Source organism: Panulirus ornatus, chromosome 20 (genome assembly GCF_036320965.1).
Source record: "Panulirus ornatus isolate Po-2019 chromosome 20, ASM3632096v1, whole genome shotgun sequence".
NCBI classification, from domain to species: Eukaryota; Metazoa; Arthropoda; class Malacostraca; order Decapoda; family Palinuridae; genus Panulirus; species Panulirus ornatus.
In genome coordinates this window covers 31,854,699-31,881,415 of record NC_092243.1, presented here as the reverse complement: position 1 = coordinate 31,881,415, position 26,717 = coordinate 31,854,699, and the positions used below count along the sequence as shown (strand labels likewise).

At 41.6% G+C, this 26,717-nt stretch overlaps 1 protein-coding gene across 1 annotated transcript in view; it reads left to right on the top strand.

Moving 5' to 3' along the window:
- Window positions 1-26,717, top strand: part of LOC139755799 (uncharacterized) — a 336,170-nt gene that overhangs the window by 189,910 nt on the left and 119,543 nt on the right. Inside the window, exon 3 of the mRNA XM_071674415.1 lies at window positions 16,560-16,720. Within this exon, the coding sequence (XP_071530516.1) occupies window positions 16,560-16,720 (161 nt within the window). The remainder of the gene's footprint in view (window positions 1-16,559; window positions 16,721-26,717) is intronic.

Below are 26,717 nucleotides of genomic sequence, written 5' to 3'. Positions count from 1 at the left end.
GGTGAATAATTCCGTCGTGAATAAACTTTCCAGAAGGTTCACAATGCGAAGAAAAAATTTCATACTACCACCGACCTTTGAATTTAGACTATCTTATCATTTTTTCATCTCATGGTATATATATATATATATATATATATATATATATATATATATATATATATATTTTTTTTTTTTTTTTTTTTTTTTTTTTTTTACCTCGTCGCTGTCTCCCGCGGTTGCGAGGTAGCGCAAGGAAACAGACGAAAGAAATGGCCCAACCCCCCCCATACACATGTACATACACACGTCCACACACGCAAATATACATACCTACACAGCTTTCCATGGTTTACCCCGGACGCTTCACATGCCTTGATTCAATCCACTGACAGCACGTCAACCCCTGTATACCACATCGCTCCAATTCACTCTATTCCTTGCCCTCCTTTCACCCTCCTGCATGTTCAGGCCCCGATCACACAAAATCCTTTTCACTCCATCTTTCCACCTCCAATTTGGTCTCCCTCTTCTCCTCGTTCCCTCCACCTCCGACACATATATCCTCTTGGTCAATCTTTCCTCACTCATTCTCTCCATGTGCCCAAACCATTTCAAAACACCCTCTTCTGCTCTCTCAACCACGCTCTTTTTATTTCCACACATCTCTCTTACCCTTACGTTACTCACTCGATCAAACCACCTCACACCACACATTGTCCTCTAACATCTCATTTCCAGCACATCCATCCTCCTGCGCACAACTCTATCCATAGCCCACGCCTCGCAACCATACAACATTGTTGGAACCACTATTCCTTCAAACATACCCATTTTTGCTTTCCGAGATAATGTTCTCGACTTCCACACATTTTTCAAGGCTCCCAAAATTTTCGCCCCCTCCCCCACCCTATGATCCACTTCCACTTCCATGGTTCCATCCGCTGACAGATCCACTCCCAGATATCTAAAACACTTCACTTCCTCCAGTTTTTCTCCATTCAAACTCACCTCCCAATTGACTTGACCCTCAACCCTACTGTACCTAATAACCTTGCTCTTATTCACATTTACTCTTAACTTTCTTCTTCCACACACTTTACCAAACTCCGTCACCAGCTTCTGCAGTTTCTCACATGAATCCGCCACCAGCGCTGTATCATCAGCGAACAACAACTGACTCACTTCCCAAGCTCTCTCATCCCCAACAGACTTCATACTTGCCCCTCTTTCCAAGACTCTTGCATTTACCTCCCTAACAACCCCATCCATAAACAAATTAAACAACCATGGAGACATCACACACCCCTGCCGCAAACCTACATTCACTGAGAACCAATCACTTTCCTCTCTTCCTACACGTACACATGCCTTACATCCTCGATAAAAACTTTTCACTGCTTCTAACAACTTGCCTCCCACACCATATATTCTTAATACCTTCCACAGAGCATCTCTATCAACTCTATCATATGCCTTCTCCAGATCCATAAATGCTACATACAAATCCATTTAGATCAGTGTGGTAAGAGAAGAAATACGTACATATTGAAAATAGAAATTATTACAAAAAGTTGATGTAGCTAAGGAGGCGCAAATAATGTCAATCATGGATTTAATGCGAAAGATTTTTCAGGTTTATTCTTAAACCTATCTATGGTACTACTTTCAACCACTAATTAGATAATCATTCCATATGTTGATAATCCTCAGTAGAGGTGAAACGTTTGCCCAAGAGTTTGTAACCATTGCCGCAGGTCAAATCAGACGAATTTATCCCTATGTAAGTCGTTAGATCGAGACTATAAACCTTTTATGATTCTGAATACTTGTATCAAATCATCTCTTACCTTTCTCTTGTCTAAACTAAATAGATTTCAGTCGATTAGTCGAATCTCAAGATCTGTTTCTCAGTCCAGGAATCATCTTGGTAGATCGTCTCTGTACTCTCTCCATTCTATGTTACCCCAAATATTGTGTGTGTGTGTGTGTGTGTGTGTGTGTGTGTGTGTGTGTGTTGATATGCTGAACACATCATTAATATGATACGAAGGTGAATCACATTTATGGAAAAAATACAGGTTAAATGGAATCATATGAACTCCTACTGAATTGCAATTTAACCTTCATATATATATATATATATATATATATATATATATATATATATATATATATATATATATATATATATATATATATATATATATATATATTTATTCATTTATTTATATATTTTCCTTTGTCGCTGTCTCCCGCGGTAGCGAGGTAGCGCAAGAATACAGACGAAAGAATGGCCCATCCCACCCACATACACATGTATATACATACACGTCTACACACGCAAATATACATACCTATACATCTCAACGTATACATATATATACACACACAGACATATACATATATACACATGTACATAATTCATACAGTCTGCCTTTATTCATTCCTATCGCCACCTCACCACACATGAAATAACAACCCCCTCCCCCATCATGTGTGCGAGGTAGCGCTAAGAAAAGACAACAAAGGCCCCATTCGTTCACGCTCAGTCTCTAGCTGTCATGTAATAATGCACCGAAACCACAGCTCCCTTTCCACATAGAGACCCCACAGAACTTTCCATGGTTTACCCCAGACGCTTCACATGCCCTGGTTCAATCCATTGACAGCACGTCGACCCCGGTATACCATATCGTTCCAATTCACTCTATTCCTTGCACGCCTTTCACCCGCCTGCATGTTCAGGCCCCGATCATTCAAAATCTTTTTCACTCCATCTTTCCACCTCCAATTTGGTCTCCCACTTCTCCTCGTTCCCTCCACCTCTGACACACACACACACACACACACACACACACACACACACACACATATATATATATATATATATATATATATATATATATATATATATATATATATATATATATAAAAGAAAGAGACAGGAGGTCAAGAGAAAGGTGCAAGAGGTGAAAAAAAGGGCAAATGAGAGTTGGGGTGAGAGAGTATCATTAAATTTTAGGGAGAATAAAAAGATGTTCTGGAAGGAGGTAAATAAAGTGCGTAAGACAAGGGAGCAAATGGGAACTTCAGTGAAGGGCGCAAATGGGGAGGTGATAACAAGTAGTGGTGATGTGAGAAGGAGATGGAGTGAGTATTTTGAAGGTTTGTTGAATGTGTTTGATGATAGAGTGGCAGATATAGGGTGTTTTGGTCGAGGTGGTGTGCAAAGTGAGAGGGTTAGGGAAAATGATTTGGTAAACAGAGAAGAGGTAGTGAAAGCTTTGCGGAAGATGAAAGCCGGCAAGGCAGCAGGTTTGGATGGTATTGCAGTGGAATTTATTAAAAAAGCGGGTGACTGTATTGTTGACTGGTTGGTAAGGTTATTTAATGTATGTATGACTCATGGTGAGGTGCCTGAGGATTGGCGGAATGCGTGCATAGTGCCATTGTACAAAGGCAAAGGGGATAAGAGTGAGTGCTCAAATTACAGAGGTATAAGTTTGTTGAGTATTCCTGGTAAATTATATGGGAGGGTATTGATTGAGAGGGTGAAGGCATGTACAGAGCATCAGATTGGGGAAGAGCAGTGTGGTTTCAGAAGTGGTAGAGGATGTGTGGATCCGGTGTTTGCTTTGAAGAATGTATGTGAGAAATACTTAGAAAAGCAAATGGATTTGTATGTAGCATTTATGGATCTGGAGAAGGCATATGATAGAGTTGATAGAGATGCTCTGTGGAAGGTATTAAGAATATATGGTGTGGGAGGCAAGTTGTTAGAAGCAGTGAAAAGTTTTTATCGAGGATGTAAGGCATGTGTACGTGTAGGAAGAGAGGAAAGTGATTGGTTCTCAGTGAATGTAGGTTTGCGGCAGGGGTGTGTGATGTCTCCATGGTTGTTTAATTTGTTTATGGATGGGGTTGTTAGGGAGGTAAATGCAAGAGTTTTGGAAAGAGGGGCAAGTATGAAGTCTGTTGGGGATGAGAGAGCTTGGGAAGTGAGTCAGTTGTTGTTCGCTGATGATACAGCGCTGGTGGCTGATTCATGTGAGAAACTGCAGAAGCTGGTGACTGAGTTTGGTAAAGTGTGTGGTAGAAGAAAGTTAAGAGTAAATGTGAATAAGAGCAAGGTTATTAGGTACAGTAGGGTTGAGGGTCAAGTCAATTGGGAGGTGAGTTTGAATGGAGAAAAACTGGAGGAAGTGAAGTGTTTTAGATATCTGGGAGTGGATCTGGCAGCGGATGGAACCATGGAAGCGGAAGTGGATCATAGGGTGGGGGAGGGGGCGAAAATTCTGGGGGCCTTGAAGAATGTGTGGAAGTCGAGAACATTATCTCGGAAAGCAAAAATGGGTATGTTTGAAGGAATAGTGGTTCCAACAATGTTGTATGGTTGCGAGGCGTGGGCTATGGATAGAGTTGTGCGCAGGAGGATGGATGTGCTGGAAATGAGATGTTAGAGGACAATGTGTGGTGTGAGGTGGTTTGATCGAGTGAGTAACGTAAGGGTAAGAGAGATGTGTGGAAATAAAAAGAGCGTGGTTGAGAGAGCAGAAGAGGGTGTTTTGAAGTGGTTTGGGCACATGGAGAGAATGAGTGAGGAAAGATTGACCAAGAGGATATATATGTCGGAGGTGGAGGGAACGAGGAGAAGAGGGAGACCAAATTGGAGGTGGAAAGATGGAGTGAAAAAGATTTTGTGTGATCGGGGCCTGAACATGCAGGAGGGTGAAAGGAGGGCAAGGAATAGAGTGAATTGGAGCGATGTGGTATACCGGGGTTGACGTGCTGTCAGTGGATTGAATCAAGGCATGTGAAGCGTCTGGGGTAAACCATGGAAAGCTGTGTAGGTATGTATATTTGCGTGTGTGGACGTATGTATATACATGTGTATGGGGGGGGGGGTTGGGCCATTTCTTTCGTCTGTTTCCTTGCGCTACCTCGCAAACGCGGGAGACAGCGACAAAGTATAATAAAAAAATAAATATATATATATATATATATAAAGGGGAAGAGTGGTTTGGGAATGTCTTGGGAGTAAAACCAGGGGTTGGTGAGAGGACAAGAATAAAGGAAGGAGTAGCACTACTCCTGAAGCAGGAGTTCTTGGAGTATGTGATAGAGTGTAAGAAAGTAAACTCTAGATTGATATGGGTAAAACTGAAAGTAGATGCAGAGAGATGGGTGATTATTGGTGCCTATGCACCTTGTCATAAGAAGAAAGATCATGAGAGGCAAATGTTTTCGGAGCAGCTGAGTGAGTGTGTTAGCAGCTTTGATGCACGAGACCGGGTTATAGTGATGGGTAATTTGAATGCAAAGGTGAGTAATATGGCAGTTCAGGGTATAATTGGAGTATATTCGGTGACCAGTGTTGTAAATGGAAATGGTGAAGAGCTTGTCGATTTGTGAGCTCAGAAAGGACTGGTGATTGGGAATACCTTGTTTAAAAAGAGAGATATACATAAGCATACGTATGTAAGCAGGAGAGATGGCCAGAGTGTATTATTGGATTACTTGTTAATTGATAGGCGCATGAAAGAGACTTTTTGATGTCAATGTGCTGAGACGTGCAATTGGAGGGATGTCTGATCATTATCTTCTGGAGGGGAAGGTGAAGATATGTAGAGGTTTTCAGAAAAGAAGAGAGAATGTTGGGGTGAAGAGAGTGGTGAGAGTAAGTGAGCTTGGAAAGGAGACTTTTGTGAGGAAGTACCAGGAGAGATTTCGCGCAGAATGGAAAAAGGTGAGAGCAAATGACGCAAGGGAAGTGGGGGAGGAATGGGATGTATTTAGGGAAGCATTGATGTCTTGCGCAAAAGATGCTTGTGGCATGAGAAAGGTGGGAGGTGGGCAGATTAGAAAGAGTAGTGAGTAGTGGGATGAAGAAGTAAGATTGTATGTATGACTCATGGTGAAGTGCCTGAGGATCGGCGGAATGCTTGCATAGTGCCACTGTACAAATGCAAAGGGGGTAAAGATGAATGTTCAAATTACAGAGGTATAAGTTTGTTGAGTATTCCTGGGATATCATATGGGAAGGTATTGATTGCGAGGGTGAAGGCATGTACATAGCATCAGATTGGGGAAGAGGAGTGTGGTTTTAGAAGTGGTAGAGGATGTATGGATCAGGTATTTGCTTTGTAGAATGTATGTCAGAAATACTTAGAAAAACAGATGGATTTGTATGTAGCGGTCATTGATCTGGAAAGGCACATGATAAAGTTGATAAGAGATGCTCTGTGGAAGATATCAAGAGTATATTGTGTGGGAGGTAAATTGCTAGAAATAGTGAAAAGTTTTTATCGAGGATGTAAGGCATATGTACGAGTAGGAAGAAAGGAAAGTGATTAGTTCCCAGTGAATGTCGGTTTGCGGAAGGATGCGTGATGTCTCCATAGTTGTTTAATTTGTTTATGGATGGGGTTGTTAGGGAGGTGAATGCAAGAGTTTTGGAGGGAAGGGCAAGTATACAGTCTGTTGTTGATGAGAGGACTTGGGAAGTGAGTCAGTTGTTCGCTAGTGATACATCGCTTGTGGCTGATTCGAGTGAGAAAATGCAGAAGCTGGTGACTGAGTTTGGTAAAGTGTGTGAAAGAAGAAAGCTGAGAGTAAATGTGAATATGAGCAAGGTTACCAGGTTCAGTAGGGTTGTGGGACAAGTCAATTCGGAGGTGAGTTTGAATGGAGAAAAATTGGATTAAGCGAAGTGTTTTAGATATCTGGGAATGGATTTGGCAGCGGCTGGAACCATGGAAGCGGAAGTGAGTCACAGGGTTGGGGAGGGGGCGAAGGTTCTTGGAGCGTTGAAGAATGTGTTTAAGGCGAGAATGTTATTTCGGAGTGCAAAAATGGTTATGTTTGAAGATGTAATGGTTCCAACAATGTTTTATGGTTGTGAGGCATAGACAAAGGATAGGGTTTTGCGGAGGAGGGTGGATGTGCTGGAACAGCAATTGACATTCCCAGGCCCTCTCATCCCTAACAGACTGCATACTCGCCCCTCTCTCAAAAACTCTTGCATTTACTTCCCTAACCACACCATCTATAAACATATCTAGCAACCATGGAGACATCACACACCCCTGCCGTAGACAGTCTACTACAAGCTGACACAAATGTTCTTGCACTGCTTTAAACGTTTTATTGAAACTCACCAATGCCACGTCTACATCGATTTCATCCATAATATCACAAGTTTGCCTTTCAAGAGCAATGCAAAGATCTTTATCATTTGGTGGTTGAAAATTTGGTATTTTTCAGGGGCCTTCACGTTGACCAATAATTCAGACAATGCTGAAAGTTGACTCAAAAGTGATTCACCGGTGATTGCTTGTACAAAACTTTTCTCCGACTTTAACATTGTTAACGAGATCCCATTTCGTAGTAAATGACAGCTTCTCTCCTCACAAAGTAGGAAAGTGTTCGTGAGATACAGTCAGACGAGGACTTGATAACGGGCGAGGTTAGGTTACTTCGCATGGCTGCCTCTTCGCAGGCCACTGAGATTCCTTCGACAATTTGCTTTGGTTTTCAGCAAAGTGGCTGCTTCCCGACCGTTCTTGCCAGCCGCCTAGGATAAGGATGGTGAACGGTGTTGCCGAGGGTAGTTTGTCTGATGCCTTAATCCTTCTGTAAAATAAGAGAGAGAGACATCGAAAACAAGGTACCTGATTGGCGGTAAAACCTTACCGGAATAGTAAAAGATGACCAATTGGGTGAGCTCGGCCAGTAGGCACTTGGCGACCGGAATCAAGAGTGGAATTAATCATTACTTGAGTTTACATGAGAAAGACAGACAACACAACAGGAGGCCTGATTGGCCCACGACTGGGTTGTCTGGTGAAAGATATACGAGTTTAACTTGATCAGAAAGTGTAATCTGGCTCAGCAGTTTTTAAACTATCACTGACTCCTTGGTGTTGCACATTAGCCTTCTAGTGTCCTCGTTTCCGCGGTCGTTTGTACAGTATATTTCTGGTGTTTTTCTCAAAGCATATCTGTATTCATTAAATATTTGTCTAAACGACTTGTGAAGGTATTCATTGTATTAGCATTCACTGTGTCTGACGATAACTTATTCCAGTGCTCAACACACCTATAAGAAATAAAAGTTTTTTCCCACGTTCGTACAACATCTTTTAGCTCTGAGTTTTATTCTATTTGTCCTGGTAACCGTATTTTCATGTATTTCGAAAAGATCTTCGTGATTTACTATATGGATCTTGTTTGGGGATTTAATCTGTTAAATTCCCGTAGGTCCAAACGGAATGGATAACGCTGCTTTAAAATCCTCTGAATCATTGACAGTGAGAAGCAGGTGGGAAGCAGCATGTTGAGAAAGGGCCATTATATTTGATAGACGGAAGCGGCAGCTGCTTTCTCAAGGAATTTTTACCGCGGTAATGCTTTTGGGTGCGACAATATCTACCTATCTTTTGTCCTATGTATGTCATGCATCTGTCTATCTATCTGTCTATCTATCTATCTATCTATCTATTTGCATTCATAGCAAAGTATTACCAGACTCGGCCAGCTCGAGGTTAAACCTCGACAGATATGTCACCTTTGGTGCAGCTGTATCATTAGGAGTACAATTTCGTCTACGTTTCCATGCAACTGGAGGGAGCGCACTCTTGGCCTCCAGGATCCCATACAAAGGTCCTGGGTAACAACAGTACTCTCATAGAAATTGATCTTGGGGTAATTTTGAATAATGCAAATATATATATATCATTATTGGCATCAACATAGACCGCTCCCACCCAAACCACTTAATTACTTACCACTGACCCTCAAGTACAAATACACCCCCCCCCCCCTTGCTTTACTCTTCAGCAACCCCTACTCACATATTCCCCAACCTCCAACAAACACAACACTGACAAAACATGTTCCCACCGAAATAACAGGAAAAACAATCGACCTTCAAACTCCATTGTAAATCCCACTTCATTTTTTAGACATCATCCATCTGAAACCACGCACCTCAGACGTACACTTCTTCGTTCGCGACATCATCCATCTCTACAGTACTACAAACACCGATTCAACATATCTCAAGACCTCTCTTGCCTACGTAGCAACTAATTAACACGACAAAGACACAAAGCACTTACTGCTTGATTGTCTCAGCCTATTCCCCACACACACCCACACACACACACACGCACGAAGTCACTACGCCTTATGAACTATGATACCAGTGTTACCTCTTGTGTCCTGTATCAATACCACAACGTTAGTATCGTATTCAGCCCAGAAATCGAAAACCCTCAGCTTCACTTCTTCAGATCACTGTCAGGTTAAATGATATGAACTGGGAGGCAAATGAATTGTGCTGTGTTTACAGAGTAAAGATCATGTTTCTGTTGCTCCTCTTGGGAGTCGCAGAATTCTAAGGGAATTGTCTGCACAATCTTTATCGTGTTTGTTGTTAAGCTGTGTTAAAGTCTGGCTCAGAACTATATCTACAGTAATGTCCTCTTTGCCGGAACTTTTTACCATGAATAATGTCTTAATATAGTTAAAGAATTACATAATATGACTTTCGTTAATGTCCTGCTCCGAATTTTGAAACCCTCTGAGTGAGGTTTCATATGCAGGGCTATCAAAACTGCTGTGAATGGAACCGCTCTCTCCACGTCAGAATTATGCTTTTCTGCAATATGATGTTAAGGAAACTGTCACAAGACACATACAACCATTGCCGTGGTTTTCAGAGTAATTCTTGAATTAGTATAAGACAGATTGTCGGCAAAAAGGAATGGCAGTACTAAACGGAGTCATCACCCACTCATCACACCTGCAGTGTGTGCGTATCGGGAGTCACTCCCTCAACGCACATGTTTACCAGCCATTTGCATAAGACACCTTCGAAAGGACATCCCAGTCACTTGTTTAAGTGTCTTTTTATATATCTTAACAAATGTGCCAGTCTTTTTTGAAACTACAAATCTGTGTTTTCCACAATTAGCTTAAGTTGATTATCAGATAGGCACTTTCTAAGACATTCTGTTGGTTTACTGAACTGTTCATCACAGTGAAATAAATTCCACTCAAGTTGCATGTGGCAGGCCCGAGCATGTGGCAGGTCTGAGTTCTTTCCACACCACTGGTAAAGCCTCTTCTTGAAATCCTTCTTCCGATAAGATACTGCAATATTAGAGAGTGGCTCATCACCTGAAGTACTGAACTCTTCGTCAGGTTTCTCCTCCGAAGGCTCTGGGGGAATTCTTTACGGGAGCATAAACGTCTTCCTCCACCTCCTCATTATCATCACTCACACTCTCATGGCCCGAGTCAAAATTCACCCTCAGTGCCTTTAAGGATTTCCAATATGTCCCCCAGAAAGAAAAAAAAAAAAGAAACGAAATTCTGAGGTCTTATCATGTCGAAAATTAGAAAGTATGAGGTCATATATACACAATATAGCACAATATATGTAGGATTTTGAAGTTACGCCTAAAGCTGAGTTTTACACATCTGTCACATTACATAGTCTTGTCTCCCGCATCCCCAATGCATAATATTCATTTTATTATCTATATCCAACATTTATCTGACATTCAGAAATAAACGGTGGAGTAATGCAATACTCTCGTAAGACAGTTGTTTAAGAGGTCGGGTTTGGTAAACATGATTCTAATGATCAGATCTGTCTGTAGCTCCACACACACTGGTTGTAGTGGACTAATGCCCCAGTATATGTCATTAACACCAGCACATTTCTCTGGGCTACAATGAATAGAGAAATATACCATTTCAATATTCTTCTTTTATGCCGTCCAGAAAAAGATGAGACGTATGACACTTGAAGTCATATACATATTATGAGTGTATATACTTCTCTGTGTTTGTGTGTACGTACGTAGGCACGTATGTATGTATGTGTATGTATGTATGTATGTATGTATGTATACATGTATGTGTATGTTAGTAAGTAAGTATGTATGTATGTATGTGTATGTATGTATTGTTTGTGCTTACTATGTGCGCGTCATGGGAGAGGGTTTGACTCTCTTGTTTCCCTGTCTCATAATCTTTCATATATACCTATGCACATAATTTTCAATAATACGACAGCATATATATATATAGTTATTAATTTTCTTTTTTTTCTCTAATTTTTTCAGTATCATTCTACCATTAGATGGGTGCTCAAACACCAATTGTCCGTAGTTCATCATTTATCACATTAGAGCTTTCGCCTAAACAGAAGCATCATCGAGAATCTACCAAAAAGAGAAAAACTGCGTCACAAAACTAGGATATGATATGATATGGATAACGCAGACAAAATACAAAAACGCTCAGAAAAAAGCACAGCGCATAGCACATAAAAGTAAGCGAAAACACTGAAAGCGAAATTATTGACAAAATCAAGAACGGTAGTATGAGTAACAGTCTAAATACAACATATGGAAACAGAAATATAGGAAAACTTACAGTCGAGAAAAAACAGAATAACAATATTACACTAGGTAGGAATATAGGAAATCCATTACTAAATGCGCTAAGTAGGTCAAGCGAGACCGTTACTCTCCGCATGCAGAGCTGAGGTCAGGATGGGCTCGTCTGATTCTCTCTGACCTTCGTAACCCTGAACCATGTTCATGCTGTACAGGGATGGCGGCCTCGGTAGCTTTTAGCAGGTATGTATGTATGTATGTATGTGTAATTAATAGTGAGCGGGAACTATTGGATTATGTACTAACTGGGAGGTGAGCAATGAAGACACTTGAATATGAAAGAGCTGAGCAAGGAAGCTAGTTGGATACCTGGTTAATTCTTAGCGGATGCGAAGATGGAACTTTGTAACGGCATGAGGAAGTGAGGAAACAACATAGGCGAGAAGTTCAGACTCGAGTGAGAAACTACAGAAGTTGGTGTCTGACTATGGAAGTGTGTGTGAAAGGAGGAAAATTAGAGTTAAGGTGATAGAAGTTATGAAACCTAACATTAAGAAGAGACAGGTCAGTGTGACTGTACGTTTTGATGAAGACATCCTGGCGAAGCGGAATGTTTTAGATACATGGAAGGAAACATAACAGTTGAGGGATCTGTGAGAGTTAAAGTGGATGATGGGGTCTTCAAGGGGGTACAAAAATCGTGTTTGCTCTTGGAAGTGTGTGGGGAAAAGTGGTGTTAGTCAAGGCCCCTAACTAGAATAGAATGATAGTGGATGGATCTGTTGGAAAACTTATACATGTGATTACTATTTGTGTATTAAGGGTAGAGGGTTTTATGCTCGTGTTTCTTAGTCTCTCAACCTTTTATATATGTACCATATCTTCACACTTGTATTGGTACACATTCATACTCACATCCCAGCCTAAGCCAGATACTCAATTATCGACCAGCCACAAGGGTAGGATGAACACCTGGGTTGGGTTTAAGATAACTGCCGCTCCTTGGATCTGAACCCATGTTGGCGCGACCCTGGTTGGACCCGTGTTCACTCAACCTTAGTAGCGCTGAGGTCACTATGTACATGTGCACATACGTATATGTCTGTGTATGTGTGTGTATATGCATGTATGTGTGTATATGTTGATATGCATATGTATGTGATTTGCGTCTATGGGCGTTTATGTATGAATATGTGTATATGAGGGGATGGGCCGTTCTTCGTCTGCTCCCTGGCGCTACCTCACTGACGCGGGAAACGGTAATTAGGTATGATATATATATATATATATATATATATATATATATATATATATATATATATATATATATATATATATATATACAGGTGCCTGTGAATTCGTTAGAATGCATGTAAAGTTCCATTGCATAGAAGCAAGGGAAACAAAAATGAGTGTTCGGCCTACAAAGGTATAAGTTTGTTGAGGGGAACTAGCGATATGAATGAGAGATTGGTGATTAAAAATGAAAAGGCATGTACAGAGCATCAGATTGGGGAGGAACAATATAGTATCAGCGGCGGTAAAGAATGTGTGGATTTGCTTGCTTTGAAGAATGTGTGAGAAACACTTAGAGAAAAGAAGAATGTATATATGGCATTTATGGACTGGAGAAAGCATTTGATAAGGTTGATAAGGATGCTTTATGAAAGGTCTCAAGAATATATGGCGTGGGAGGAAAGCTACTGGAAGCAGTGAAGAGGTTTTATCAAGTGTCCATGGCATGTGTGCGAGTAGGAAAAGAGGAGAGTGAATGGTTCCAAGTGGAGGTAGGTCTGCGAAAGGGGTGTGTGATGTTGCCTTGGCTCGTTAATTTGCTCATAGACGGGGTGGTGAGAGAAACAGCTACAAGGGTCTTGGTGAGAGAGGCGAGTATGCAGACTGTGGGTGCTGAGGGAGCCTGGCAAGTGAATAAGTTGTGCTTGCTGATGACGCAGCACTGGTCGCAGATTCAAGTGAAACTGCAGAAGTTGATGATCGAGTTCGGGAGAGTGTGTGAAAGGACTAAGTTGAGAGTAAATGTGAATAAAAACAAGTTCATTAGGTTCAGCTTGTCAGAGGAACAGGTTTGATTAGCTGTGAGTTTGATTTGGGAAAATTCGAAAGAAGTGAAGTGTTTTAGATACTCAACAGTGGACATCCCAGCTAGTAGGACAATGGGAACAGAAGTGGGTCATAGGGTGGGTGAGAGAGCGAAGGTTCGAGAATTGAGGAATGTGTGGAAAATGGGTATATTTGAAGATATAGTAGTCTTAGCGATGTTTCATGGATGCAAAGCATGGATTATAGGTAAGGATAAGTGGAGGAGGGTGTATACTTTGGAAGTGTTTGAGGACAATCCTTGGTGTACGAATTTTTGTTCAAGTAAGTAATAAGAGGGAAAGAGAGAGGTGTGTGGCAATAAGAAGAGTGTGGTTGAGAGAGCTGAAGATGGTATGCTGAAAGGGTTTGGACATATGGAGAGAATGTGTTATAAGAGGTTGACTAAAAGGTTATATGTCTCAGAAATGGAAGAAAAACGGAGAAGGAGGAGACCAAATTAGAAAAGGAAGGATGGAGTGATAGAGATTTTAAGTGATCGGGGTCTGAACACGCAGGAGGGTGAAAGGCGTGCAAGGAATACAGTGAATTGGAAGGATGTGGTTTACAGTGGGCGATGAGTTGTCAGTAGACTGAACAAGGGCATGTGCAGCGGTCGGGGAGAACCATGGAAAAGTGTGTGTGGTCTGTTTGTGGATAGGGGGCTGTGGTTTCAGTGCATTGCACATAACAGTTAGAAAATGGCTGTAAGCGGATAAAACCTTTCTTCGCCAGTTCCTAGCAGTACCTCGTTAACACGGAAGACAGACCATTGCAACACACCCTGGTCAACTTTCTCATTCATACGCCGTTTACGACCATACTTCTCTCCTACACTGTCATTCCTTAACGTGCAACCCTATTCACACCATGTATCAACCTTGTTCATTTAATTCTATCACGTCCACCTTCTTCAGTTCTTTTACATTTATGATCGAAGACTTGCACCCATGCAACACCATCAGGACTAGACTATATCATCAAATATATCCAATTCTGCCCTCACAGACAGTGTTCTCTCCTTCCACACTTTCCTCAGTGCACCCAGGATCTTTGTCTCCTCTTCCGTTCCACGATTCACTTTAGACCCCTTGGTTCTATCCACCACCATATCCACACCAAGGCATCTAAAGAACCCTACTTCCTCCAGTTTCTCGCAGTTCAAGATCACATTCAAACTAACCTGTAACCCCCGTCCTTGCTGCTGTACCTCATTATCTTACTTTTATTCAAAGCATATCTGTAGGCTCACCTCTTTCTCTAGACCTTCAATTTAGCGCCTATCACCAACGTTGACGAAATTACACCCTCGAAGCCGACCCACCTTCTTTTGGAGCCACTCACCCTCCACCCTTCACACACACACAAGCGCCTTACTCTCCCGATTAAAAATCCTCACACCATATACTTTCAGAACCTTCCATTAAACCTCTCAGTAAGCCCTATCATAAGGTCTCTCCAGGTGCAAAAGATACAACAAATTAATCCCTCTTCCTCCAAGTGTTTCTCACATAACTTCCTAAAGCAAACACCTGTGCCTCACATTCTTTACTGTTCCTTAAGCTATAGTGTCTTGTGTGTACATACCACCATCTTCACAGCCACCACTGATCCATACAACCCAACACATTTACACCTCTTTAATTCGAGTATTCAGATTTATCTCTTTTGCCTATACAGAACACCAGGCCTAAGGCACTTCACCTCGGTTCCATACGTAAATTAAAAACCAGAACAAATTAATACAAAGCACTGTCACCCTCTTTACTGAGAAATTCAACTGCCATTCCTTCAACTCCAGCCTGTTGGCCACACTGTATTTTATGCAAGACTTTCACTATTACTTCTCTTTCGCCAAAAGTTCGTTGTGGCTCTCTCGCTTCTCATACCACCTTGTCTTAAACACCGTTATAGATTTCTGTTCTTTATACAGCAAGGCACCAGTGACTGGTGCTGGTGCTTATATGAAACGATGTTTTCCATTTCGCCCGGTGATAGAAAAAAAGTCTCCAGGGTAATACATGACCAGATGTTCGGCAGAATCCTGCATGGCTTTATCCCAGCTTCTCTTTTCATTACATACTATTGCTCGTCTGGGAAGGGAGAGTCATGTGTATGAATGTTGCAAAGAGTTCCAGGATTCAACATCCGCTGTACAAATTAATAACATCAGATTAAGACATGATGAAAGTTTAAGATATCATCATCTGGATACACCTTATCTCTTATGTAGTAGCAAGTCTGTTCATCAACCAGTCTTGCATGACCTACAGACGATAACAAACACAGAATGAAAAGTGACCACAATATAGTTTCATTTACGGGACGAAAGTTGAGATTGTAAGAAGCGAAATTTGTTTTTCATTTATGTCTCAGTCATTGTGGGGCGGTGGTAAGTGAGTAGTGAATTCCAGTCTTTATAGAGTACATTAAACACTCACACTATAGGTTCAGAGGGAATATAGAAGGCTTTCTGTGTATAGACACATAAACTCATACATGTATGGCATTCCTAGATTACTTTTGGAAGCCTTCATGACACCACAGAATTAACCTAACCTGTACAGAAGTACTAAGTCACCATTAGTTATTACGCTGTAGACATGAATGACTTTCTCCTGGTCTGTGACATTTCTTGTGGTGAGTGTGATATTAGATTCAATACTGTGTGTATCCTAAGAGCCACGCTCTTAACTCACTTACCAGAACCTTAGGCCAACCACCAACACATTACCATGTGCTTCACTATCACACATAATATGTCATATCCTCCGAAAATGAAGTGATAAACTTCATTGTGGCACATCAGTGCTAAAGCGTAATATCTTGCCTTATTCAACGGTGCGAACACGATATAATCAATCTGGCAATTAAAAGCAGTGCATGCCGCATTTAACGCTCCAGCAAATGCTGATTTGCCTGTGTGAAACTAAATAGCACTTTATAGTTATACTTAAAGAGGCTACAGTGCTGTAGGTAACACTCCAATAAATGTTCAGCTGTCATGTTACGCAGTACCAGTGAAGTCAGTAAGGATGTCACTAACAAGTACTTCACTGATCCCCACAGGTCCCCACGGCAGCTCTCCAAATAGCCTGAGTGGTCACAGTGGCTCGGCGGTGGGTAAGAACGGTATCTTTCTCCAGTCCAATCATACTGAGATCACCGCCCAGGCTGGGGCTACAGCAGCTCTACACTGCCGGCTCTCCTCACCCCTGGGAGATGGCATGGTGAGTCCCACGTAATCTTTTATACCTTTTCCCTGAAGCTTTCTTGTAATGTAGCTTTGAAATGAGAGGTTCAAAGGCTCTTCCAAGTACCTGCACTGAGCACGGGGAATTCTTCTTGGCTCTGTCACTGACTTAGTTGGAACTTTGACATACGAACATATCCTATAGCATTGTGAAATATATTCACTTTGTAGAAACCAATAGTTGACACTGTAAATGCCATTATCCAGCCGTTGGTTTCGAACATGTATAGCGATAAGCCTGTTTCTTTGAGTCACTGCTTGAGCACGCTGATGTGTACGTTTTCTTTAAGCGGCTTTAAAGGTTAAATCCAGAGAAATACCACTACGGCAACAATGCATCTCCGGAAATAACCCATTGATGGTACAGGTACTTAATGACTTGAACAAGAACTGTGTCCTTATCATAAAACACCTGACAGTTGATCTGCAAGAATCCGGTGATTTCGGAGGTGTCTGCATCCATCTCTTTTTTGTGTGTTCTTTCTCTTATTTAAAAGCATGTCTGTGATATTCACGGTGGTTCATTATCGATTTGTCTATTCTTTTATTGTGGTGTAGTGGAGAGAGAGAGAGAGAGAGAGAGAGAGAGAGAGAGAGAGAGAGAGAGAGAGAGAGAGAGAGAGAGAGAGAGAGAGAGAGAGAGAGAGAGAGAGAGAGAGGATCAATTTTTTTCTACTTTGCCAACTTGTACATATATTTTATTTTACTGATATTATTGTCGTTAAGTAATACCTCTTGTGATTGTAAAACTTGGGAGATTCAGAGCAAAATACAGCTCTAGAGAACTGACTGGTGATACCTGTTGTGATCATACAACTTTGAATGATTCAAAGCAAATTACAACCCTGAAGAACTATCCAGTCTTGCATCCCTCGTCCCAGGCTACAGATTGGGGCGTTGAGGAGGGCACTTGAAGGGAGTAGGAGGAGGGAGCACAGAGCTGCAGGAAGAGGACGGACTGGTTGAGGTTGACTCAGACTTATGAATAATACGTCTTTGATGTAAACTTACCAGTGTGGTGGTCTGGGCTTTTTGTAACTCCTGTTTACTGTAACATCAAAATAAAAACAACTAAGAATTAGTTTAATCTCTGTTTTATGTTGATCTTGTGAGAAACAAAGTAATTCAGAAAAAAGATACGATCGTCATTTCCTTCTTTGTGTACCGATATTCTGTCATTTTCTCATTTACTTCCGTGTTTATGTAATTGATCTTCTCATCATTATATGATTCTCTCTCTCTCTCTCTCTCTCTCTCTCTCTCTCTCTCTCTCTCTCTCTCTCTCTCTCTCTCTCTCTCTCTCTCTCTCTCTCTCTCTGCAGTGAACCAACACTTCAATGGCTGTCATGTTTCTCTCCTTTGGCCTAAGTTGCTATCTTTTCATTTTTGCCTAACCCACACGTGAGCTGGTGGCTTTCAATTCAGATATAGAATATCTCCATCTCTGTCTTAACACTAGACAACACGTTACTCACTTAACTCGTTCTTCATAATTCTGAGTTTTTCTGCGGTCATCACGACGCGCTATCCCTGCCCTATGGGAAAATCTCGTCGCAGATACGAGTGGGTTGTCTCACTCCCAAGAGTGGTAGACAGCCACTGCCCAGGGAGGTATATTTCCGATACTACCCGCCTGGGTCTCGAGAGAGTTAGCGACGGCTGCACACCAAAGCCAACACTTCAGTGGCTGTCAAGTGTCACTACTTCGGCCCTGGTTGCTGCCTCTTCTTTCTGTCTCTCCAACATGTAGGCTGCTGGCCTTCAGTCTAAATATATAATCTCTCCATCATCCACATAAGACACGACTCGTCCATCGCTCGAGATTCTCCTGCGATGAGCGATACGCGCTATCCTTTCATTTTGGTAGAGCGTTGTGATAAGAAATCATACGTAACTCATCTTAAGGAGAGTAAAAAGAAAACATATAGCATTTCCCATGAAAATATAGGCATATGATATATACAAATCAAGTTGATATCAGCCTCGTATCTGAAACCTCCGTTTCATTATGAAAAAAGAAGCAATGGACCACAAAATGTGTAAGGTCACGCCAATGCAGCTGGGTCAGGATTCTTTAGGTTAAGATGTTGGGCAAAACTTTGCGCATTACCGGCAACCGGATGATAATACTGCTAGATAAAACAGGAGGAAAGGCACGATATTACACGAAGGAGGACAAAAATGATAATGAAAGTAAGAAAAGAGAAATTTGTGCAAATGTTAGAAGTGTTAATGCAGAGATTCATAAGAGTATAACATACACTATTGTGGAAAACCTGGATGTGATCATAATAGCTTTATGGATGATTATTGTGGAAAACCTGGATGTGATCATAATAGCTTTATGGATAATTATAGAAGAAAATTACATTTTGGATAGATACGTGAAGGCTTGATTACTGGAACAAAGACGGGCTGCGTAATAAAGAAGATTGGTATTTTTTCCATACACAACAGCGACTTTTGCGACTTTGGGCAGTCACAACAATTATTCCAAGCCACCTTGAATATCCATCACAGGTATGTGAGGTGTCGTGTAAAACGTTCATTTATATATATATGACTATATCTAGCTCTGTGTATAAGTTTTAAAACTCGCCAGAAAGAGTCTGTTTGCCCTTACAATGCATCATGAGCAGAGAGAGCGTTCTAATGTTGCTGTCAGGTGGGGATGGTTTGTCTTTATGTGAGCAGCTAAGTGAACACCGCCACACCAACCTGCCTCACTTGGCTGACACAACCACTCTAGGCAGCACACATACAGCCTCATATGCGCAGGTGACCAAACCTGCCTCGCATAGTGTATAACACTTATATAACAGCGAATGGCCCCGCCACTATACTAGGCTAATTCAAACTTTCAGAAGGGCTGATATGAAGACTCGACAGTTTCTGAGTCTTAAACGTATTGTTTATGTCACATTATTCAGTCTGTCGACAAAACTAATAAACTCTGCCACTATATCCTCCTAAGTCCCGGAAACGTGGAAGGCTGTGTAACTACAAACGGCGGCCCACCACTAGATTCACCTCGGCTATGCAAGATCATACGATTACCGTTGGAAAAAGAACAAGCGAGTTTACCTCCAGGCTATTGTGGAGGTGTTGCTACTTCCAATGGGAGGGCATTCACTGCCCTCTTTATAGCAGCAGAACACCTCACTGAGCACCTGAACTTTCCACAGGGCCTCATCAAGCCTGCTTAGGTTTAATGTAGCAATCCCATCCTAATTAGAAGAACAGAGGCTACAGCTTTCCTCTGTTAGACTGTACAACAGCTCTGTGGACTCTACTTGCTTCCATTTGACAAGGCAACTGCTGCTACACCAGTCTATTACCACTACTACAGTTTGCTGGTGCTACCCGAATCTTAAACTGTTCAGCCAGTCCACAAAGACCACACCAGTTTATATTTGTTATGCCGTTTACAGAGGCTACGACAGCCTACTGCTGCTACACTGGTCAACACCAGTTACACCTATCTATAGCTGCTACACTAGTTCACGACGGCTTTCTTGATCTACAGCAGTTGCAGTTCTATAGTGCAGTTGTCTACAGTTGCGTCATTTCCAGCATTCCTCTCCAGCTACACAGTTCCTGCAATGCTTTGTTCCAGCTGTGTCAACAATGGTTATATATATATATATATATATATATATATATATATATATATATATATATATATATATATATATATATATATATATATATATATATATATATGTTTTTATTTTATTTATTTTGCTTTGTCGCTGTCTCTCGCGTTGGCAAAGTAGCGCAAGGAAACAGACGAAAGAATTGTCCAACCCACCCACATACACATGTATATACATACACATCTACACACGCACATATATATACCTATACATCTCAACGTGTGCATATATATACAAAAACACAGACATATACATATATACACATGTACTTAATTCATACTGTCTGCCTTTATTCATTCCCATCGCCACCCCGCCACACATGAAATAACAAACCCCTCCCCCCGCATGTGCGCGAGGTAGCGCTAGGAAAAGACAACAAAGGCCACATTCGTTCATACTCAATCTCTAGCTATCATGTAATAATGCACCGAAACCACAGCTCCCTTTCCACATCCAGGCCCCACAGAGCTTTCCATGGTTTACCCAAGACGCTTCACATGCCCTGGTTCAATCCATTGACAGCACGTCGGACCCGGTACACCACATCGTTCCAATTCACTCGATTCCTTGCACGCCTTTCACCCTCCTGCATGTTCAGGCCCCGATCACTCAAAATCCTTTTTCACTCCATCTTTCCACCTCCAATTTGGTCTCCCACTTCTCCTCGTTCTCTTCACCTCTGACACATATATTCTCTTGGTCAATCTTTCCTCACTCATTCTCTCCATGTGACCAAACCATTTCAAAACACCCCTCTTCTGCTCTCTCAACCACACTCTTTATATTACCACACATCTCTTACCGTATTATTACTTACTCGATCAAACCACCTCACACTACATATTGTCCTTAAACATCTCGTTTCCAGCACATCCACCCTCCTCCGCACAACTCTATCCATACCCCATACCTCGCAACCATATAACATTGTTGGAACCACTATTCCTTCAAATATACCCATTTTTGCTTTCCGAGATAATGTTCTCGACTTCAAACATTCTTCAACGCTTCCAGAACTTTCGCCCCCTCCCCCACCCTATGATTCACTTCCGCTTCCATGGTTCCATCCACTACCAAATCCACTCCCAGATATCTAAAACACTTCACTTCCTCCAGTTTTTCTCCATTCAAACTTACCTCTCAGTTGACTTGTTCCTCAATCCTACTGTACCTAATAACCTTGCTCTTTTTCACATTTACTCTCAGCTTTCTTCTTTCACACACTTTACCAAACTCAGTCACCAGCTTCTGCAGTTTCTCACATGAATCAGGCACCAGCGCTGTATCATCAGCGAACAACAGCTGGCTCACTTCCCAAGCTCTTTCATCCACAATAGACTGCAAACTTGCACCTCTTTCCAAAACTGTTGCATTCACCTCCCTAACAACCCCATCCATAAACAAATTAAACAACCATGGAGACATCAAACGCCCCTACCGCAAACCTACATTAACTGAGAACCAATCACTTTCCTCTTCCTACACGTACACACGCCTTACATGCCGATAAAAACTTTCCACTGCTTCCAACAACTTGCCTCCAACACCATATATTCTCAATACCTTCCACAGGTGGATGAAAGTGGATGGAGACCGATGGGAGATTATTGGTGCATATGCACCTGGGCATGAGAAGAAAGATCATGAGAGGCAAGTGTTTTGGGAGCAGCTGAGTGAGTGTGTTAGGGGTTTTGATGCACGAGATCGGGTTATAGTGATGGATGATTTAAATGCAAAGGTGAGTAATGTAGCAGTTGAGGGAATAATTGGTGTACATGGGGTGTTCAGTGTTGTAAATGGAAATGGTGAAGAGCTTGTAGATTTATGTGCTGAAAAAGGACTGGTGATTGGGAATACCTGGTTTGAAAAGAGAGATATGCATAAGTGTACGTATGTAAATAGGAGAGATGGCCAGAGAGCGTTACTGGATTACGTGTTGATTGATAGGCGCGCGAAAGAGAGACTTTTGGATGTTAATGTGCTGAGAGGTGGAAATGGAGGGATGTCTGATCACTATCTTGTGGAGGCGAAGGTGAAGATTTGTATCCCTGGGGATAGGGGATTAAGAATACTTCCCACGTATTCCCTGCGTGTCGTAGAAGGCGACTAAAAGGGGAGGGAGCGGGGGGCTGGAAATCCTCCCCTCTCGTTTTTTTTTGATTTTCCAAAAGAAGGAACAGAGTGGGGCCAGGTGAGGATATTCCAAAAAAGGCCCAGTCCTCTGTTCTTAACGCTACCTCGCTAACGCGGGAAATGGCGAATAGTTTAAAAGAAAAAAAGAAAAGATATATATATATATACATATATATATATATATATATATATATATATATATATATATATATATATATATATATATATATATATATATATATATATATATATATATATATATATATATTTGTATGTATGTATATCTATCTTTCATACCTGTCCGTCGTTTTTTGAGTTAGCAAGATAGCTTCAGAAACAGGTAAAGACAGGCCACATTCGCTTACATCTATTCTGTAACTGTCATTTGTAATGCACTGAACCCACAGCTCCGTATCCACAACCAGGCCGCACACACCTTTCCATGGTTCCCCTGGCCGCTTCACATGCCTGGGTTCAGTTCATTGATAGCGCGTCGCCCAGTGCATACCAAATCGTTCCGATTCATTTGATTTCGTTCACACCTTTCACCCTCCTGCATGTTCAGCCCCTGACCACTAAAAATATTTTCCACTCCGTCCCTTCATCTCCAGTTTGGTTTCCCTTTTTCCTTTTCCCATTTACTTCTGACAAGAATATCTTCTTTGTCAACCTTTACTAGCTCTTTCTCTCCATTTATCCAAACCTTTCCTGCACACTCTCTTCAGATCTCTCAGCCACACTCTTCTTATTACCACTCTTCTCAGCCTTTCATTACTTACTTAATCAAACCACTTCACGCCACATATTGTCTTTAACATTTCATTACACTTCCACTCTCCTCCACACATCTTTATCTACAGCCCCTGCCTCACATCCTAACAACATCGCTGGGATTACTATGCCTTCAAACATATCCATCTATACCCTCCCAGATAAAAACCTCTTTTTCCATATTCCTCAGTGCTCCAGGAACCTTCGTCCCCCTATCTACCTTATAATTCATTTCCGCTTACATCGTTCCATTCGCTGCCATTTCCACTCACAGGTATCTAAAAACATTCACTTTTTCCAAATTTTCTCCATTCATATATACACCCTTACTAACCTGCTCCTCTGCCCAACTAAAACAAATAACCTTTCATTCACATTCATTTCAACTTTCTCCGTTTACGCGCACTTCCAGATTCAGGCACAACTTTTGCAGTTTTTTCTCCTGTATCTGCCACCAGAGCCATATCATGAGCAAACAACATAATCACTTCCCAGGTTTGGTACTTGATTAATGATGTGCTACTGGACTAAATGCAAAGTTTGTGGTAAAGATGGGACACAGTGAAAGGAAGCCTCATGGAAATATTATCAACAAAATAATAAGCTGTGTATGACAGGGATTTGAGAGGACATTCGTACTTAACCTGTCCCGAGAGCGCAACTTTTGGAGAATTGAAAAGAAACAAACTGTCTTCTGGTAAATGTTGGAAGTACATGGATAACTCATCACATCTTACATTAGGCCAGAACTAAAAGATTATTGTCATATTTGATCGACGCACCTCAGGAGCAGTAATGACAAATAGAGATGGTCCAAATGAGGTCAACAAAAATCTTACTAGAGTTAAGAAAGTTCAATTAAAGTGAAAGGTTAGAGTCCATGAATCTATCCATTATGGAAGAGAGAAGAGTAAGGTGTTACTTGATCACAATTTTTAAGTTAGTAAGCCAAGCTTATCTGGTCAACATTGAACAGTTCCTTGAAAGATGTAAAGATAGAACAACAAGATGTCATAGTATGAAATTAAGCAGGAAACTTGTGAGAAAAGATATAAAGAATTATTCATCTTGTATTTTATTGTGGATGAATGGAATACAATGAAGATTGAAATTGTGAATGTTGATATCGTATAGATTTAGAGACAGAAAAACTGCGTGGTTGTAGAAAAAAGATCAAGAGATAGGGATCCATGGACGTAGAGCTGTACTGTACGAATAGTTGACTACAAATAGGTTGTAAAAGAATAAAAGGAACGTACCTTAAGGTTGATTTATACAACAGTCCTAAGTGCATCCATGTCCGAGGCTACGTCCAGGAATGCTACCGTCATCTTTAAGTAGCTGCTCCGGGAACTACAAAGAGGCTGGACTGGTTCAGTAATCGCACTGCTCAAAAATCACAGTTTACGGGACCTACGGTTGTCTAAACCGTGCCGGGACGTTAATACTGTAGCCTCTACCGTTGGGGCTGAGTGGAAATTCAATCTCTCATGACGAGGAAGACTTCAGATTTTAATGATAGAGGAGACTGGAATGCAGGGTGAAGAGTGTAGATTCAGTCTCAAGGTGCTGTGAGTGATGACGCAACCTTAGAATGCAGTGAATGTTGACTCCGCCTTAGGGCGAAGAAGTTTTTACTCAACCTCAGGGTGTTGCAAGTGTTGACTCGACCTGAGTGAGGGTGCTGCTGTGTTGACTCGACCGCAGGGTAGTTTGTTGATTCCAGCCTAAGGATGAAAGGTGTATACTCGACCTCAGGGTGTTGTAAGTGTTGACTCTACCTCCTGGTGCTGTGGGTGTTGATTCGTGTTGATTCTACCTAAAGGTGATATGAGTGTTGATTCTACCCCAGGGTGACGTGAGTTTCAAAAGAGCTCCGCTTTCAACTTGAAAGCCGTTATGGCATATAGAGAGAGGATGTTCAACAGCGTGGCTGAAGACAGGTATAATAGGAAACAGAACTATTGCAGTTGAAGACAGTGTAGCCGTTGATAGCACAGCTGGAGCAGGAGTTAGGTAGAACTGTTTGGCTGGACAGTATAATCGTCGATGATGTAGCTGGAAAAGTATATTGTCTCACCAGCCTAAATTGGAGTAAACCATGTTAGATTGATGTAGCAACTTTATAATGATGTAGCCGTTGTAAAATGGTTCAGCACTTGTATGCTGGCGAAGCCGGTATAGACTAGTTCAGCAGATGTAGACCGACATCACCGTCGTAGACTTCTTACAGCTTTAAAGTACTTTGGCCATTGTAGACTAGTGTAGTACCTACAGACTAACGTATATAAATGTTGTAGACTGGTCTAATTGAAGTGGTCCGATGTAACTGTAGCAGTCTGGTGTAGCAGCTGTAACATAGCACAGCCACTGTAAACTGTTGTGGCAGCTGCAATCTGGCGTAACCATTGTGGATTTGTTTATCAGATGCATACTAGTATAGACATTGAAGACTGGCACAGCAGCTGTTGAGTGGCTTAGCCGTGGTAATCTGGTGTAATAGCATTAGACTGGCATAGCAATTGTAGACTGGCGTAGCAGCTGTTGTCTCTCAATTGGAGGCAAGTAGAATCCACAGAGATGTTATGAATTCTAGTGAAGGGGAGTGATATCCTTGGCCGGCGTGGTGAAGGCCTATGAAGAATTCGCTTGCTCTGTGGAGGACAATGCTGCTCTGAGGAGAGCCCTGGATGCCAGGATCACTCGAAACCCCATAGCTGTGGCAGGACTCACTTGCTCTTTTCCCTAGTGTGATTGCATGAGCTTATGTACTCGAGCTAGACTCGTGGAGGACCGCTCGCAATGACACAATCACGTACGTGTGCAGTGCTCAAAGAGGGAGTATCAAAGGTTATCATCCCCAGCGACGGATTGCATTACCCTGAGTCGCACACTGTGATGGACCAAACATGTGTAGGAGACAGGGGTTGGTGGGATCTTCTTATTACACCTGGTAAAACTCTGGATTAGCCAGGTATGGTGGCGAGTGGTCTATTGTTACATGATCACCCGGTTGCTCGGAGAGGTTGTTTCGGCGAAGTGAAATAGCTTGGTTTAATGGTACACATCTGGCTGCCGTCCTGAATCACCATTAGTTAGATCATATGAGGTAATGAAGGGAAATAATGAACATCTATAAACAACATTACAATACGTATTCTCAATAATCATGGTGAATGGTAATGCCTCCGAGACTCTAGCAGGAGCATTTTGAAGGTGATATATGGATAAAACAGCCATATTTGCGAGAAGTATTTGTGATTGTTGTGTATAACTCAAAGTAGCTGTTTAACTTGATCAGGTCGGTAAAGTGTCGAAACCTTAATGCAGGAAACGTAGCCTATGATTCCTTGTATCTACAAATCAACAGTATAAATAATCTAAAGATTATTACAAAAAGGTAGACAGAGACAA